Raw genomic sequence first — 20,327 nt, forward strand, 5'->3', positions numbered from 1 at the left:
ATGACATATCTCTACCACACCTGAATACAGTAGGCACACATTAAATAAGGCGGTATCGGAGACAGTTTAGAGTAATAGCAAACACCGTTTCTTCTTAGACGCCACTACTATTTCACAAACCTGCCATTTCACCACAAAAAGCTACTTGAACATAATCCGAAAAGAAGGATTTGAAAAAAAGATTCTTATTCTTATATATATATATATATATATATCTATTGCATACACATACATATTAAAAACAAAAACAAAATGGAAACAAAGACAAGTGTGATGTAGTACAGCTCAGTGCCTTGCTGCTCCACAGATCTGGAATGTGTCCAGGTGCCAATGATGTGGTCGGTACAGGTGCTCTGGTCACATGCTTTTTAACAGTAACTCTTCCATCAGTCTGGGAGCAGACAGAAAGTAGCCGTGTACGTGTGCGCGAGGGATAATGTAATTTGTTCCAATTTCCTCTGCGTAATAGTTAACACTAGAGAGGTCCTTTCATCCTGATCAGCTTCTATATTCTTTACCTATTTAAGTTCCTTTGTAGGCCTTATCTTGATGCCTGTCCAGTCAAATAGCAACAATAACGGTTTCTATTATACGGCCGAAATCAAATCTACGAGGCACCACGAGATACAGGCTATTTTAAAACAAAATTGATATCGGTGGCTTTTGGGCCTTTGTTTTCGTGTTTTACTTGGATAATTAGGCCCCTGCTCTTGATTTGTTCTCCATAGAAGGGCTCTCGGGGCACGTTGGTTGTAATTGAATCCAACATATGCACAGTGTTTAGATTTAATTTTGTCAAGTGCATATATGTTACCCCCCCCTTTGTTTGCCTAATTCCCATTGTGCTCCAAGCCAAACAAAATCAACAGCACAGTTCCCATGGGCTCTGGTGACGTCTTCATAAAAGAGTGCGTGAGGGCAAACAGACAAATGAATAGAGGTGGCAGGCTGGCGAATATTTTCCTTTCCCTGCACATCTCCAATACTAATTTTACAAATGTGCTCAAAGAAATACTTCAGCTCAGCTTTAGTTGCGACGGACAGATACTGGAACTCTCCTGGTAACCATTCAACAGAGGCTAAACTGTAAGGCCCATGAGCAGCACACACATACAGTAAGTGATTACTACAGCCCAGAGACTCTCTCCAGTGCTCGACCACTGCAGTGATTACTAGGATTTGATTTGACTTTCTTTAATGACATTTTTGGAAATCTCAGATGTGGCGTAACAGAACAAAAAACAAACAAATGTCTGCCCTAAAACTAACTCCTGAAAAAATAGGTACACAAGACAAGAGAACAGCGGCTTAGTTAGTGCATTAGCTATGCAAGAAGACTACATTGGATTGCGGAGGGGAATTGCTTAAATGAATACCTCCCACCTGACCTGGGGATCTGATGTTGAAACAATCATCCACCTGAGTAGTTTGTGTTATTAAAGTCAGGGCCGATTCATCTTTTTTTTTGTCTTCACACTACTGCCAAATTAGCACTACATGCCAACTATCATCACATCGCAAAAACGAATGCTTATCCTCCCTGGGAAGCTGTTTTTGTCTTTCTGCCACATTTAAATCAAGATCAGCTCAATCGCAACAGCCCCTAGAAAACAAAACGCGTTAAAAATGAAGCACTTTGTGTGACTGGGAATTATTGTTATACGTTTGTTTACTAGAGAGAAGACGCCTCTGGAAAAACTCAGTAAACAGACCATCAAAACAGTGATTAAGTCACCAAGTGCGCTATAATGGGTCACAGAACGTCGATTTCCACAGTCTGCTTTCTATGGCATATTCACTCATTCCTGCACACCTCAACATGACAAATTAACAGATACCCTCATTAGTGGGTTTGTTGCTATGTTATGATGTTCAGGGACAGGGACTCTGATCAGGTTGGTCATGTTATCAGTGACACTGATGTCTTCTGTGAAATTTGACATCCTGTCTTTCTTCAGCATGTGATGGACAATCCTGCCTTGTGTCCTACGAAGGAACTGTACGGGTTGACTTCGCCCCGGATGGACTTTTGTAGCGTACATGTCAGCGGTCACCTACTCAAAGAGGGTAGTGTCTTTCCGGAGGCTGGTGGCCCTGTTCACACAAGCTGTGCAATGCAAAAGATGGAAAATTACACAATGGGGCTGTGTACTTGTCTGGTAATCTAGAAAGGGCTATGATGTAAAAGCTTGAGACGCTGACCCATAATCACTTAGAAGATACAGTGCAAATTAGTGAGAACACCAAGTGGCTCATATGTGACATTAAACTCAAGGGCAATGGTGGTGTCCTAACTAACACATCATTATGCAGTGTGCTTATTCAGTCTTAAAAAGTGCAACGGTGGAAAAACAGCGTAGCAGATCAGAAAGAACGGCAACCCCACTGACTATAATTTCCTTTACAATTCACTATATAAAATTGATTCTTTAAGATTCATTAAGGGAATTTTGTTAATCTTTTTTTATACATATATGTGTGTGTGTGTGTGTGTGTGTGTGTGTGTGTGTGTGTGTGTGTGTGTGTGATATTATATATATATATATATATATATATATATATATATACACACACACACACACACACACACACACACACACACACGCAGAAAGTGAGAGGTAAATAAGGAAGATGGAGGTTCGTAGAATCTTTTCTTCCCATGTCAATCAGATCATTCACTAAGGTTAAGATTAGAAGTAGAAAACAAAAGACAACAAGCAGTTCTAAACCATTACTGTTCCCTGACTATAATAAAATCCATTTGAGAGCAAATAAAACGCATTCTAGTCATACAGGGCAAACGCGGAGAAGTGTTCCGGGCATGTTTTACAGCTGGCCATTTTCATAACCTTTGACCCTCACTGCTGTTAAATCATACTTTGCCACTGTTATTACTTTATTAATACTCACGATGCCCCCCAGGTAAAAAAAAAAAAAAAAAAACTCAAACACACCCAGAGACAGTAAACGTCTTTGGTAATGTAGAGGAGCTGCTCGAACGCAGCGCAAACAGTCACCCCGAACAAACTCTCCCCAGTGCCAAGGTTGCTAGGCAATGCAGAATATAAACCACGCTAACCGGACTGGTTTACTTAAGCTTCTGCGCTGCTCTCTCACGCCATTCTCTCTCTGCCCATTCCCCTCTCTTTCAACTTGGAGGCACTGATTCTTATTTAATTTTATTTCTGTTTTACCAACAGAAGGCGTGGGATCATGGCTGACACTGTACCTGCTGTCAGAGAAGCGCAATCCAGCTGATCTGGGCCCTGTGCTTTAAGGAAAGAGCAGCGATATAAACACTGGGTTTATCAAGGGTGAGGAATCTTGTGCGTTTATTTTATAGCAGGAAGAAAAACATGAATACAATTAAAATGCCTGTACATTTTGAAAAGTGTGGGAGAGACCCCCTCAATAGGTTTCCACAGGTTACATATTTGACACCGCAGTGAATTAGGAGTAAATTAAGCCTGCTTTTGTGTTAGGCCTGTATTTTCTGAAGGCTTATTAGCAGGAATACGAGGTTTCTTTTACTAAATGCTTCAAAGGGAATATCTTATAAAGGGTTTCTCCTCTTAGCTCTTGTGACTTAATTTTCGGTCTAATACCTCGAAATATTTATGTTTTATTGCGAAGAGAAATCACTAACTATGTCAGATGTCCGAATGCTGCTATAAAACTACCAAAGGGAGGGGGGGATGGGGAGGGGGGAAATAAATAAATAAATAAAAATCAATTCAAACACCTAACAGCTCTCCTTGAAAAGACTCAGGATAAAGCTTCATAATTACATAATTATAGAAGTCGATATCTAACATTTAGAGTGAATACAGCCACTTCCAAAGAAGTCAAATGAATTCCACCTAATTTAACCAAACACTGAGCAAAGCAGCTCAGCGTAGCATTTAGAGCCGGGCTCTGGAAAGCTCCAATTTCGCCTCTGGATCCACAGAAATAGATGCTTCCACGTCACCCTTCTCGAACCCTCCTGTGAGAGGCCAGATGGCTGTTTCTTGGGGTACCGTCCTTCACGTAAAGAGCGTTATGCCAATGTTTCCTAAGACCTGGTTCTGCCTGCAGCTGGCAAGCACAGCACATGTACAACAGTACTGAGTCTCCTGTATTTCCCTCTAAATCCCATATTGACTCTGTACTTCAGCTGAACCTCAGGGGGTCCTTGCAAAGACATGCTGCACTATTCTGCAATACTCTGTAATACAGCTGGCCTGAGCCGAACACTGCACAAAGATGAGGAATTGATATTGATACATTTGTTCTTGCCTTTTTTTTTTTTCCTTCTGTCTTTTAACTGCTGCAATTGGTGAGCACAAGAAGGGGATTTTAGTTAATTAGCAGACAAGTACTAACATTTTAAACCTTACAATGCACATGCAAAAAACATAGTATAAGAAGGTGACCATATGAAAATCAAGACTCTGTAAAAGAACAAAAAAATTACACAAAAGCCAGGGGACGACAAAGTTACGGCCAACAGAAGAATGGCATTTCAAAAATATGTTTAATTTAATCGGAGTAGAGAAGCTGAACAATCACAATCCAATTGTCCCTGGATGCACACCATTCATTAGCAGCATTAGCTGCTTCCATACACTGCCAAGAAATTCCACAGACACCAAATCCCCAGAAAAAAAAAAAAAAAAAAAAGAACCCCCATTTTTCTAACTTAAATCCAGCTGCCTCTTTCAATCGCCTGAAATGGGTAAATTTCACAAAAAAGCCACCATTAAGGCGAGTACATGAAAAGCTCAAGACAACATCTTTTCTCTTCTTTGTACTTTAGTAATCAACAGATGTACTTATTCACCCCTCTGCCTTAACCTGATCAAGAACTCGCACTGAATGGTAGGAAATAATTCCACTTTGTACATCTTCTACTTAATCAAGACTTTCTATTCAGCAATTTGACCTTTTGTTCAAAACAGGATTATCACTTTTTTTTCCGCCAGTTACCAAGGGCGACCCGCATGGTGAACATAATTGCAATAATTTGCAAAACACCATGGCAACCCACATTACAACTAGGTAAATACTGGGCTTTTGTGCTACATTGTTATTTCCCCGAGATGCCGGAGTCAGGGAACGAATGACAAAAATGAACACAAAATTTATATTTGCTTTGTCTCCGAAGAGCAGAAAATTGATAATGAGAATTGGGTGAGGCGGCAACATCTGTAATTTCTAACTTGATTAATTAGGATGCTAACGGTCTTTAACAGGATATTCAACAAACAGCCCTGACTTCAAATAACCACCTACAACGCCCCCCACCACTACTCACCCTCCTCCAACCGACCAAAAAAAGGAGAGAAAAAAAATCTGCACACTTTTTTCATCTGAAGGAACAAACACCCATATTTGTTCTCTGCCTGAACTGAAAGAAATCCTTAATTACAGAATATTGCCTCTCCTTATTACACTGACTACGGGGGGGGGCTGTGTGTGTGAAGAGGACAGTGATAGGGGAAATCACTCCGTCCACTTCTCAAAGGGAGAGAAAGGCAAGCAGTGCTGGGAGAAAGGGATGGGGGGGAGGGGGGCATTCACCACCAGCAGCTGTTTCACAGGCAGGACAATGAAGCCGGACTGCAGCCACAGTGCCAGGGTGGTGGCTTATTAAGGCTACTAATTTATTTCCGCAAGGAACTGCAGGAATATGGCCTACCACCAATACCCCCTGCTTCTGGGCTGGAATTAAAGTCTCAGAACACAGGACTGAAACACGCAGCTGTCGGTGCATTTTACGACACACGCAGAGCTTTACGGCACAGCTCAAGAACACAGCTTCCCATTGGTCCTGGGCGATTCTTGCATACTTACCAAAAATTATAAAAATGTGAATAATATTTTAACTAGATTATTATAATTTTAAAAATGCCATGAGCTCTTCAGTATAATTAGTTTCTACTTCATTTGAAACCCAAAATGGCCAATTAGTAACACAATACGCCTTAATGAATTCTTTCAATGCTGACCAGTTGGCCAAGTAGCAGAGAGGCAATTGACCTGGAGGACAGCATGCCTTCAAGGCCTCATGCACCAAAAACTCATTTATTTTGGACTGCAGGGGGAAGTTAAGGTTTACAGTCATTGAGGGGGGATACACGCTTCAGACATGTTCAGACAAAGGTGGTCTTAATCAAGCTCCCAAACCATCTACGGACCTCAGTGGAGCACATCCCCATAAAGGACAAGGTTCAGAAACTCGGAAACCATGCACGACTAATTTATATTTTGCATTGTAAACTACTTCTAAATACTTACGGGAGGCTTTGTGCTTTAAAAGACTTTACCATGTCTAATTTGTAAAAATAAATATCTATCGAACAGTTGCGCAATTTGGCTCAATCCTGACATAAAAGCCCTGCTTCGGTATGATATTTTCAAATACGAGTGAGGAAAAAAAAACATCTATCACAAAAGCAAAAAAAAAAAAAAAATTGTCAGTTTCAAAGCTTTTGAATGAGCCAATTTTGGGCAAGTGACACAATCTCCTTCAGACAATGACACTACTTCTGAGTTATCTGAGCCAGCTTGACATAAAATGCCACATGTTATAGAAACTTAAGAGTGCAATTGCACCAGACCGAAGGCAGAACACAATTTTCACTTTTTATTCCCTTCTTTCCCCCCACTGCTTTACTGCCATTCAAAATATCGGACCATAACAGTCAAGATGCGTCACTCAGCCAAGCAAAAGCACAGGACAAATCCATTAAATGATCTTCCAAATGAACAACAAACTAACAGAGAAGAAAGACACATGCAACTTTGAATGTAAAAAAACCCAACACATTATAAACCCAATGTGCCGTATAGTCATTTGGTTTAGACATTATAATTGCAAAAATTTGTAAAAGACCATTATTTGCACTGTACATCATTGCTGCCTGCTTATAACTGTAATCAAGAATAATGCACTGACTACCATAGCTTGACTTTCACCGCAACATCACACCAGGAAAGGTCTGCTCTCCCCAGTAATGGTAGGTTTTGAAAGAACCTTTGCACCTCACAGTTGCTCAGTCCAAGTAAAGTATAACCAAAAAACCTCTGCCTAACTTGAAAAAAGTCAAGCTGGATTCATTAACAGGACAATAAAAATGTCAAGTGCAAAAACATGCAGAGCAATTCAAAATACTTTGAAAGATGTAAAACAGCTGTTCCGGATTTCATTCTGAAGCAACATTTGAACAGCAATTTTGATTAAAAATGTCCAAACCCTGTCAGAAGCTTTACACTTCCTCTCCCCTAGCTCATGGTAGTCAAAATATTGTCTTCGTACTGAAAAGAATCGCCATTATTATAATATTTTTTTAAACTGGAGGAATGGAAGGCAATTTTAAACACATACCGATAAGATTTTCACACTCCAACAACAACAAGTGATGTGATGCAATGGTCCAGTTGCACTGATTGTGTTAACTTAAGGGCGCCCTGACTGCAATTGCCTCATGCATCACTTGTGGACAGATTTCCCCACAATTAAAACTGTGTTAACTGAATTATTCATCATATACAGACAGACAGATAGCAAGTAATTAACGCAATGCTTACAATAAACAGGCATTGTCAGGTACAACGTTTAGCTATGTACAGGGGAATTAGCATTCTTGAAAATGTACTCTCTTAAACTTCTGTATTTTCTTAAACATGTATATGGCAATAAATTAGTTTTACACCAAAATAATATTTAGAATGATTATGCTGAATTGCAGTGCAGAAAGAAATTACTTTTCACTATAAACCATTGTATTATATCTGTAGGTTACGTGTCACATATAGGTAAACAAGAGCAAACCGCCCAAGGCAAGACCAAAATCTCAAGCCAGGACCATACAAATCTTCACCTGATTCAGTTACGTTAAAATATAACCTTTATCTTAACAGTTACCTTAAATTTAAAGATTTTAGTGAACTACTCAAAATAATGTTTGTCAAACAAAACCCCAACCCTAGCCAGCACAAACTACACCAAATTCATGCAATAGAATACTGAGACACAAAGGCATGTTTATTTAATTTAATTTTTCACACAAATCCTACCAGAATTACACAAATCGTTACATCAGGACGAACTGGGGTTTCTTGCCGACAGACAGTTTTCTTTTCAAGTTTATAACACTTGATGTGCCACTCAAATGTTCATGGTTGGGTAGGTGAGACTGAGGCTTGAGAAGGTTGTGAAACCCCACAATAAGGACCTGGGAGAAGGAGCAGTCTCTAATGGCACAGCACCATTAACACAAATCTGTTTCACACCAACCAGAGGGAGGCAGGGGGTGATAAATGAGTTTGGGGTACCTGCAACTTAAATATTATTGCTTCCACATTGTCTGCCCTGTAGAGTGCCTAATGAATATCAATAAGGTATCAAGACAGTGCTGTTTCACAAGCACAGAGACATGCGGAGACTGGACTCGCCTCAGTGCTTACCAGGACAGGACACGTGGGTCCCACCTCATACTGACCGTCTCATTGGGCTGGCAACACTACTCTGTCAACCACGCAGACATTAACCATGCTCATTAACTCTGAGCAAAACTAAATTAACAAATAAATACAAATATGAATGCGTCTTATCTGAGCAATAAGTCTTTAACAAGTGATCCATAAAGAATTAATCATCTCTGCTGGAATTTCTATAGACCCTCATCAATTTTGCATTTTCTATTTCTGACCCTGCTGCAAATCTACAGAGAACATACTCCCTCAGAAACACACCGTCAGGCTTTAGACATTTGACTCAATATAACTAGTTGCTGTGCCTGCCTAGACACAGTCAGATGGGGGTCAGTCTCCACACTGTCCTCCCCTGTCTGTATGTGGTGGCACTTTAGAGCCACCTGCTTATCCTACCTCGTTTATCTGTTCATCATGGCCAGGTGAAGCCCTCTGAAGCCCTCAGGCTTCTGTATTCAATTGCTTTTCCTAAATATCCTTATGCTCTTCAATGCAGAACCATGCAGAGTTGGGTTATGTTCTTGGAGGTGTCGCAAGTATGAGTTAAAACAATATAGTCTGGAAATGCAATATTACATTAACCTTAATTATAAACAGTAGTGGGGGGTGAACTGAAATGGTGAGAAGTGGGTCTTAATCGTTCATTTTAATGTAGACTTTCTCCCTATGCCTTTAATTTTAGTCTGATTTAGGGTTGGCTGGGTGGTAACTGTACCCCTTGACCTTTTATTGAGAATATTTGGGAGTTGTTACTTAAAGTTTTCAACTTTTCCATAACTCTTTGGTTTATATATACAAGTGAGACCAATACTCTGAGTGTGCTAGCATTACAGTGCTTGAAACAGAGATATGCATCCATGAACACACACATATATACGTATGCACAAACACACACACAAACTCAGAGACACACATGCACAAACACACACTGAAACAAAACACACAGACACATGTACAAATGCCAGCTATTTCAGCTCTTAATAAGAATTAATTTATATAGCACCATAAATAAATATCGCAAAGCGCTTCACAATGGAGTAAATGCTGTTCATTGACAACAGCACTGTGACAGAAGCCAATGCTGGGCCCAGAGCCTTTCATGGAGATGGGTTAATTCAGACATAAAATCAACTGAAAATAAATGGCAGAGTAAATAAAAACAGTACACAAACAAAAAGCTGAAAAAGACATTTTGTTGTATACTGATGCATTCCCAGAGGCATTATTAACAATTAATAAGCATTACAGTGATGCCTTGTTTACGTGGCCTCTTACCAATTCTCCAGCCTTATAATTAGACCCCCCATATTTTTCCTATTTATGCCTTTATCGCATACAGCTGACGCATTCATCCATTAAAAAACGGCGGTGACAGATGTAGCTGGATAATCAAGCTTCAATTTGTATTTACTGGATTACTGAAAATTACCCAAAGTACTGTTAAGTTGGAATAAAAAAAAAAAAGATATAAAAAAATAATCTGTCTCTTTCCTGACAGTGATGTAGAAGCAATTACACATTATCAGATAGTTACAAGACTCCCCTCCTGAGCACTTTATTTCTCTACGGCTCCCATTTCTGCATTTTATTTCACACAGCTAGGGAAAATAAACCACAGCTACGAAGCCCAGCAATGTAAAATCTACATGGTTAAGAAAAACACACACAAACACACCACTAAACAGGAAATCAAATAAGAGTTAGAGACTGCCATCGATTACTGGTGGTGGTTTTGTTTATCCCCTAGTTTGTCTGATATAGCACTACCAGTCAAGGTTGTAAAACCCATGTTTAAAAAAACTAAGTTAAGAGACAGGGGTATGATTAATTAGATAACTCTGAAAGACCCCAAACCCAAAACTATTAAAATGACCCAATCCAGTCCACGGGTCCAAGAAGATTCCAGTCCAACATTATTCCACAACCAAAAGACCAACGGCATTCCAGAAGAAAGGTTGTGCTTCAATTGATCTACTTTATTAAATTATTATTATTTCAGAATTCAAATTTCCAATCGCTCAATTTTTCTAAATTAACCATGGTCAGCGACGGCCTTTTCAGGTCAAGAGAGGGCCACACCAGTGGGTGCAACTTCAATAAAACTCCCCACGCAACTTCGCAGAGCCACATGTATTCAGAATATGTTGCGGCCAATTAATAATTACCAGTTCTATAGCTTGACTGCAAGAATAATAGAGTGAAGTGCTACGTTCAGCACACTTTATTGGAAAAGCAGCAGGGCTGGGATGTTTCCAGCAGAGGGGCCCTGCGTGATTAACACAGGCACACGGGCTTTGTCAGGTGAAAAGATATATATATTATATGTCTGAAAAAAAGAAAAGAGACTGGCCCTGGCAAAGATTAATCAAAACAGTAGGTTATCTTTTAAATTAACAGAGGAATTTAGCGAGAGCATATGCTAGAAGGGGTAAGAGTCATGAAAGTTTAATTCCTAGCCTTTCTGAAATCTACACAGCAGGCAATCTGAAAGTCGTCAAGCTAATGTTTCATCAAAAAAAAAAAAAAAAACTTGTCTTCATTCCAGTGCATTGATAAGATAATGCTCTTCTTTCTCTTGAGAGCTTGCAATACATCCTCCTTCTCGTTTCGGGGGTTATACAGACTTCATTTCAGCAGAAAAGAGGTGCTTCATTTCTACCAACCCATAGGCCTGGTAGCCAAATCACGCTCAACCGAAACCGCTGCCATGTTCAGGATGCGGCAAAATGAACCAAACGGAAAGCCAGTGGGACCTTTTTCTAAGCTGAGAAATCGATAATGCTACCTTATTTTTCGATCATAAGTTGTCTCTGGAAAGCTTCAGACAAACATCACCCACAAAAAAGTTGTGAACTCCCCATCACTTATCAGATTTGTGTACTTTGACACCAGCAGCTTTGACCCTGGGGCGGTTTTGAATCTATGAATATGGAGTACAAGCAGGACGTTTGGACAGGAAAAAGACTATATTGACGTTTGTAGAGGATGCAACAGGGAAGAAAGCTCAGGTCTCCTTGTCTTGTTTCTCCTGTACCACGGCTCAATTACATTAGCCCGCCAAACCAAACAAAAAGATCTAATACAAATAACAATTAGGCGCAAAAGTAAATGTCAGTTTACTGCAGCAGCTTAAAAAAAAAAAAAAAACCTCATTAGAGATCCCTTTCTTTGAATAATCTAATCCTACAACAAAGGGCTCTGGGGCTTTGCATTCACAGAAAATAGTGTACAAAGCTTCAATATAAGTTATGAGATGATATTAATAATGATACTGAATTACAAAACATTTTTCTCCTCCCTCAGACGTTTCCACGCATTCCACCCCCACCCAGATACAGACACACATTTATAAATATATTTAAATAAATAAATAAAACTTCAGAGGGAGAAAGAAAAAAAAAAAAACAATATCATTACAGTTACATGTTGATTCAATTACAGGCTTAAGGCTTAGAAATAATGCCCAAGTGTAATACAGCCACCTAGCAGCCAGGCTCCTGGCACTCAGCCCTGCCATACTCACACTGTAGTATCTTTTGATGTGACGTCTGATGTCCAGAATGAGTTTGTTGCTTATTTCAACTTGATAATTTATTGGGGCAGCTTTGCAGTCATTATTACAGCAGCACATCAGACTGGGCTGAAGCTTGTCTCCCTGAAAATGAAGAGAAGAGGAGAAAATACTTTATATTTATCTGCAATGGAAAAAAGCCACAGACATAGCTCAGAAACACAACAAAATGTTGCTATGGAAATACAAAAATTTACAAAATGTAAAAGCCCCCACCCCACCCCCCCGACCCTACACACACATATACACACAAATGCACCCCCCCCTTCTTGACTGGATCTTTAATTGGATACACAAACTACACCAACCACAGTGTCCGTACCACCTCCCATCAATTTCTGCATTCCATTTTCCTTATAGAAACTTTGAAGACAAGAAATAAAGGAAACTCCTTCTGTGGAGCAATTCTACATTGTAAAGCTGCATTATTCGGTGGCCTAGAGGGCAGCCAACTATCAAATATATAAATAGGAATGCATTGGCAGCAAATTTTGAATCCCATTTTCAACCTCATTTTGTATTTCACTTGCCAAAGCTGCAAAGCATTACTATTACTTCTAAAATGAGGCTTAGCAGGGGAGCTGTGTGTGCGTTAATGCATTGGCCTTTCATACATAACGCCTGGGTTCAAAGCTGACTCCGGTAACAAGCTATATTAGTTTTGTGGCTTTAGACTTGAGTGGACATTAGTCCACATCAAAAAAGAAAAAAAAAATGTCAGGGTTTTAACATCAGGACAACTGAGAGAAGGTATTGTGCTTTCAGATTTCTGAAGTAGCGACCAAATTCCACTGGTGAGAAGGGGGGGAAGCTTTTAAGAAAATTAAATAAATAGCCCAAGAAACAGTTTTTATCATCATTTAGATCCTGCCTAAGTATCTCAGAGGTGACACAGTGACAAACTTCAACATAAAGTAAAAGAGGATACTTACTAAATGACACAGAATATGAAATCTGCTAGGATGCTTATTTTAAAATAAATAAAATCAAGTCATTGTTGCAACCTTTCATAGATTTTCGAATGGCACAGACATGCAGCCGAGTTTGTATGGTTCCGAATGACAGATTTCACGAACTCTTCCTTATATTACAACCTGGCATCTTCCCTGTTCTGTCCTGTCAAGCATGTGGCCTACATAAGGAAAGAGTCACTAGCTGCAGGAGGGCATTTGTTTATTTGATTGCTGGCAGCTTATTGAGCCTCCAACCCCATCAAGTCCTGCTTGAAATAACCTGGTGAATTGAAGGAGACTGCATGCGTGATTTTATGCAAATACAAACATTTGAACTGGGATTATCGGCGTATAAAATACTCATTTGACTAATGGACTGATTTCATGAAGGTCAACGGTTGAACGCAGAGAATTCCTGTGCTCCTTCCACTGCCATTCCAGCAGTGACGGTCCAATAAAAGGGAAACATTGTACACCGCTGGGCACTGCCTTTCTCCTGAACACTTAGCATCTCAAATCCTTTGACCCGATTCTGGTCTTCAGTACTTTAGCACAAAGAGCCACTGGACTGTGCAGCTCAGACGCAGCCTATGAAAAATGCTACAGCGCTTTCCCCATATTTCTGAGCTACACCACTCTCCTTAACTCATACGCCAGGTGTGATAGTTTGGAAGATGACAGCTCTTGCACGCAGCCAAACCCATCTGCAAAGTAAAAAGATGCTCAGGCAATTAACTCCGTTATTTACAGCTCTAATGAAGCAAAAGTCAAGGACTCAGTCAGGCAGTGCTGATCCAACCCCCCCAATCACATCCCTCCAACACTTCCAAATGGAACACTGTTTTGACTCGCAGGCATTCCAGACATCTGCCGTTTGCTCAAATTAACTGGGAATAATTACTTTTAATTTTGATAAGGGCTGGACTCCTTTACAAGTCAAGGTTGCATTGAGGGAGATATGTGGTCTTTTTTTTTTTTTGCTCATTGGCGTGTCCATGCATGCTCCTGCGTGGGCTCAGCACTTGGTCAATCTTATTTTTCTCTGTGCAGATCAAGGCCGCAGAGAGGCTGGGGGGGTTGTGCTTGGCAGATACAGCCAGTCTTCAGAAGGACGGCATTCCAGATGCCTCTTCACTGGTGTGATTTTCAAAACAGGGAGGACAGCTGTGGCACCGAGAGATTAGCTGGAGGATATATTTCATACATTACGCTTTTATTACTTCAGGAAAAAAAAAACTAAAGAAAACAAATGTGTAACTTTTAATTGGAACACCAATAAGAGTCTCTTGCTCATTTCTTGACCTCCAGCCTGCGGCAGATATCAAACAGGACGCAAGAGAAAACGGAAATAAAAACATTGCATCAATGTCCAAGAGTTTGTACTTCTCTGGAACAACCAGCAAGGTTTGACAGAAGGAGTTTGGAATCAAAACCATGCACAGACATTATATATATATATATATATATATATATATATATATATATATACACTCACCTAAAGGATTATTAGGAACACCATACTAATACTGTGTTTGACCCCCTTTTGCCTTCAGAACTGCCTTAATTTTACGTGGCATTGATTCAACAAGGTGCTGAAAGCATTCTTTAGAAATGTTGGCCCATATTGATAGGATAGCATCTTGCAGTTGATGGAGATTTGTGGGATGCACATCCAGGGCACAAAGCTCCCGTTCCACCACATCCCAAAGATGCTCTATTGGGTTGAGATCTGGTGACTGTGGGGGCCAGTTTAGTACAGTGAACTCATTGTCATGTTCAAGAAACCAATTTGAAATGATTCGACCTTTGTGACATGGTGCATTATCCTGCTGGAAGTAGCCATCAGAGGATGGGTACATGGTGGTCATAAAGGGATGGACATGGTCAGAAACAATGCTCAGGTAGGCCATGGCATTTAAACGAGGCCTAAAGTGTGCCAAGAAAACATCCCCCACACCATTACACCACCACCACCAGCCTGCACAGTGGTAACAAGGCATGATGGATCCATGTTCTCATTCTGTTTACGCCAAATTCTGACTCTACCATCTGAATGTCTCAACAGAAATCGAGACTCATCAGACCAGGCAACATTTTTCCAGTCTTCAACTGTCCAATTTTGGTGAGCTTGTGCAAATTGTAGCCTCTTTTTCCTATTTGTAGTGGAGATGAGTGGTACCCGGTGGGGTCTTCTGCTGTTGTAGCCCATCCGCCTCAAGGTTGTACGTGTTGTGGCTTCACAAATGCTTTGCTGCATACCTCGGTTGTAACGAGTGGTTATTTCAGTCAAAGTTGCTCTTCTATCAGCTTGAATCAGTCGGCCCATTCTCCTCTGACCTCTAGCATCAACAAGGCATTTTCGCCCACAGGACTGCCGCATACTGGATGTTTTTCCCTTTTCACACCATTCTTTGTAAACCCTAGAAATGGTTGTGCGTGAAAATCCCAGTAACTGAGCAGATTGTGAAATACTCAGACCGGCCCGTCTGGCACCAACAACCATGCCACGCTCAAAATGGCTTAAATCACCTTTCTTTCCCATTCAGACATTCAGTTTGGAGTTCAGGAGATTGTCTTGACCAGGACCACACCCCTAAATGCATTGAAGCAACTGCCATGTGATTGGTTGGTTAGATAATTGCATTAATGAGAAATTGAACAGGTGTTCCTAATAATCCTTTAGGTGAGTGTATATATATATATATATATATATATATATATATATATATATATATATGAATCTCTGCTGAACTCAAAGAGGCAGGGGTGTTTGTGGCCTGTATAATTCATGCAGGACGTGTGGAAGCCTCACCGAGCCTTCGAAGACGGTGTCGTAGGTGTGTTCGGTGGAGCACTCCGGACAGGCGAACTTGAACCTCTCGCAGTCCCGGTACTTCTCCTCATCGGTCAGCTGGGCAGGGACTCCCAGGAGGGCCTCGCTCTCATCATCGCGCTGGTACTGCTGATGGGCGCGGAACTGTGTTGGGTCCAGGCCTGAGGGAAACACGGAAGGGGACACCTGGTTGAATGCTTTTCTTCTCAAAAGGTCTAACTGCCTTTATAATATCTAGGATGGTAACACTACTAGGAACAGGGAGGATCTTCTTCGCAGGCGTTACTCCACAGATACGAGGACTACTTTACGATCCGGTGTCAATTTTTAGATGAATTGCGACTCCTACCATTTAACTTCTATTACTGTTTTGGAGGAGTAAAAGAACGGTTAATGGACTCCCAGGAGTAGTGTGCTTTCTAATAGCCTGAAAGCTTAAATGTGAAGAGAATAACTCAACGTCAATTCATTCTGGATTGAAAAAAACAGATGAGTGGATTTTATTAACCTTAAAGACAATATATTTAAAACTACTGACTACAGCAAGGAAAAACTTCAATAAAGAGCTCTAATGTAACAGTTTAGCAGCAATCTTTGCATTTATTTAAACATGCATTTCTATAATCTATTCAATTTCCCACACCACATCCCTCTTGCTGCTCTATAAATTGACTTGCCCAAGAGCATTACTGGTAAAATAAACTGACACAATCTTTCAATTTACAGAGAAGTATTCACGAAAAAAGGAGGAAAAAAAAATAAAGGTTAATGCTATTTTTCACCACATAAAAAAACATCAAAAATTGAGCACTAAAAGGCACAGGTATAAAGACAGCATCAAATTATTGATACCATCATTAATTATGACACTGCACTAACGACAAAAATGACTAAACTATTAAAATCATGGAATTTACTACCAAAAATAAATACATTTAATTCTATTGAGTTTTGAGAAAGAATTCAGATTTTCCTTTGAAAACTTAAAAGGTTTTAAAAATACAACCAAAATCCTGCTGTGAATTCCAGGACAAAAAAGCAGTGGAGTGAGAGGGGAAAGAAAAAAAGAGAGACTGAAAGAAAAAAAAGAAAAGAAAAAAAATCGTTCAGCAGAGACAAAGAACACCTTCTGTTATTTTAACTAATTAGCGACGACTAATCAAGTCCCCTGCTAATATTAGCAAGTGTGTGGGAAGAGGAGAACATGGTAGACGTCACAGAGAGGGGCCTCACAGCGAGCAGCCTCCTGGCACTGTGGTCTCAGTCTGGGGCTGTTCCTCAAGAGAACAATCTACCCAGCTCCTGCCTCGGCTCTGGGCCTCTGTTGGGTAAACTCAGCCCCACAGGCACACCCTTTCAGGCCATGGGGCACTTGCAAGGGGAAAGGGGTAAAAAAAACAAAATCCGAAGAAAATAACCTCTCATGATATTTGCTTTGAGTGTGTAACACATTGTAGTTTTGAACTCCCTGGTAAAAGACCGCAGCCTATAATATATAATGTATATGAATAATCTTACTAAACAATGACTGAACTCGCTCGCTCTCTCACTAGGGAATCCTGAAGAGGTGGCAATCAGCCCCTCAGACGCTTTAGGCCTCATGGGGCTCTGCCAGCCAAGACTTACTGTCTCACATTCACACAGACCTGTTAACATCCTGGAAGAATCTGGGATTTATTACCCAGAACCTCTGAGAAGTCTATCTAATGACATCACTGGATGGATCGGCCTGGTGCTCAGATGTTTATTTTTTAAATCGAGGTAATAAAAGATTATCTGGATATAGTGACGGATTAAAAACTAAACAAAAACCAGATGCCACAATACTGAAATCTTCTCCAGAGCCAGCTTTGACGGGCTCACTTGAAACGTCACTCACAACAACGCTGTACTTTCTGTTTGTAACAATTACAGACAGCAGTGGTTTCCTACACACCAGCAACTGTGTAATCTAGGCAGCAGGCTGACGCTTTGAGGAAATTGAGAAAGATTGCAGGCAACATGTTTCCCAGCAAAGCAACTCCTCAGCACCCATGTTCCCAGACTTGTCAAACCACTGAAATAACTGCTTGTGTGTATGTATGTATATATGGACAGAACACCACAATAAAAAGCAAAACGAAGAACAAAACAAATATTAGGATTTAAATAGAATAAAATCCATAAAAATAAAAAAAGTGCAGCACAAGAAAGCAAGTGAAAAGCTACGAGGGGCTCCCGAGTAGCTCAAGCAGAGCCACTAATCACCCATGAAAGCAAGGGGCCCGAGGCTGTAATCCCCGGCTCACAGAGGATAACACCATCAGCTGCTGCCACCTTCAGGAAGGCATGCTAGAGTGGGAACTGCAGGCACTCCCCTGTCCTTTTGATCCATTGCTTTTTCTTTCGTTTCCTTTCCATTGGAGGACTGTAAACTGCACAGCGATAGCAAGACCTAGGGGGGCTGTGTGCTGGAGGCAGTGGCTTGTCTGTTGCAAACCTACAAGTGTTGCAGACAGCTCGAACATTCATTCCTTTCTTTGTTGTCAGTTTTTGATCCTATGAGGTGAAGAAAACATGTCCCACCTGCTTGTGATATAGGACCCAGGAGGGTGACAATGCAACATTACCTAAAACTCCCTATAACACTCATAACTATCTAAATGTATGTAGACAATATAATAGAAGAGAAAATACAAATTACCATATTACACATTTTAAACCACACACATTCTGCTTGTATTTAACGTTGAAAATCTGCTTGGACATGTTTTCCTTTTTATTAACGCTGCCAGTTTTTGTTTTCTCTGCCTCATTAGGCGTCAGTTTGACTTCTTGACACTATTAGCACTCTTCCAATCGCGCCGAGATGAAACTGACCCTCTGTTGTTTTGAAAACACTGGTTAATTGGATGAAAGAATTCCAAAATATTTGCATGTCACTTGTGTTAGAAATGCAAACGATGGATCTGCAAAAAGGGCTGGAGTTTCTCAAACTGAAGGCTCACAGTTGACAAGTGACCACTGTAAAAACTAGTAAGCATTCTTCCCCACTGTGCACAAGTGCCTTGTCAGTCTAGATGCAATCTGTCTGCAAGGCCTCATAGGGCTTCTCTGGGCATAGATCTTCAGTGGTTAAAGCTTTACATATGGCCTGAAATTCCAACTGCTACCGTTAGGAACTCTGTGTTTTCCAGCAATGCTGAAGCAGCAAAACGAAAAAGAAAAGGATTGCCATCTTATTATTTTGTCGAATTACTGCGTTGTATTTAATGTAACCTAGCAATAAGAGTGAACGGTTTCAAAGATCTTAACTACGCATTGAGCGAGACACAAAGCGCACACCTGCAGCACTGCAAGACATATTTCTTGGAGGGCTTTCTGTGAACAACCCTCCTCCGCTGTCACCGAGATGGGATTTTGGAGAGCATCCACTCGACCTCCAGCCGCGCTTATTCTACTTTAACAAATTTTATTACTGGAGGTGTAAGGGAAGCCTGTTGGATAGCTGATAAATAAAGGGGCAGAGATTGCAGTTGTCTTGACATTGAAAAGTTTCTTGAACTGAGGCGAGTAAAGACTGACAGATGTGTTCAGGGCAACGGATCTTAATGCGCAGTGAGGAGAACCCCCACAGAAGAGCACTCACCAAGCCACGTGGCGATGAGGACAGAGTCGATCCCCTCGATAGGCTCACAGATGCGGGCCACCACAGGGTGGACCTGCTGGGAGAGATAGTACTGCGTGTCCAGGGTCAGCGACTCCTGCTTCTGAAGCTGCTCCAAAGCGTAGGCCCTCTGGCTGGCTCCTAGATTGGATCCATCCTGGGGGGAGGGGGGAGCGGGAAACATAACCACCAATCACTCTGCCATCCTGCCACACATACAATATTTTTTTGGGTTAAATTACTTTTCACAAATCGCCTAAAACCTTTTCCCAAGTCTTCAGAATTTTGCACATATTTCAATATCCTCAGTTGCTCAATGTCAATAGCGACAGATTTCATACGCTGTATAATGACAGATACCTAAAGTACGCGTCGGCCATCATGTTATTCTTTTCAGTGTGATTTTCTTTATCCTGTGCATTTCATTATTTTTCTCTTTCTTGTAAAAGTGGGCAGTTTTGCGGGTGTGTCTCCGGGTGCATTTCCGGATGTGTGAGGAAGCCTATTAGTGAGTCACCGGCTATTTCTCCCACCTCCTAATACCACCAGGCGCTCTTCCCCACCGTTCTGTAAATTCCTGCACTTCTGTGGAGCTCAGACATTGATTGTCATCCAGCTCTTTCCAATTACCTATGATTATATAAACACTGTTATGCTCAGCTGTACTTTAAAAGCTTGGTAACTGACATAAATTAACATCAATTTTACTGTGAAAGGTACAAAAGATATGAACACATTTTTTTTTAGAACTGACACCAACACTAAAGGAGCTGTGAGATTAGGACAAATCCAGTTTCAATTCAATTATTGTCTGAACCTGCCAACATTTGACATTTTCATTAACGA

The 20,327-nt window shown here is 40.7% G+C and overlaps 1 protein-coding gene across 1 annotated transcript in view; it reads right to left on the minus strand.

The window, feature by feature from the left end:
• Positions 1-20,327, minus strand: part of pola1 (polymerase (DNA directed), alpha 1) — a 77,999-nt gene that overhangs the window by 28,983 nt on the left and 28,689 nt on the right. Inside the window, exons 32-34 of the mRNA XM_066699207.1 lie at positions 19,464-19,638; positions 15,815-15,996; positions 12,002-12,133 (exon numbers count right to left, since the gene is read on the minus strand). Of these exons, the coding sequence (XP_066555304.1) occupies positions 12,002-12,133; positions 15,815-15,996; positions 19,464-19,638 (489 nt within the window). The remainder of the gene's footprint in view (positions 1-12,001; positions 12,134-15,814; positions 15,997-19,463; positions 19,639-20,327) is intronic.

This window comes from Amia ocellicauda, chromosome 3, assembly GCF_036373705.1.
Source record: "Amia ocellicauda isolate fAmiCal2 chromosome 3, fAmiCal2.hap1, whole genome shotgun sequence".
Classification (NCBI taxonomy): Eukaryota; Metazoa; Chordata; class Actinopteri; order Amiiformes; family Amiidae; genus Amia; species Amia ocellicauda.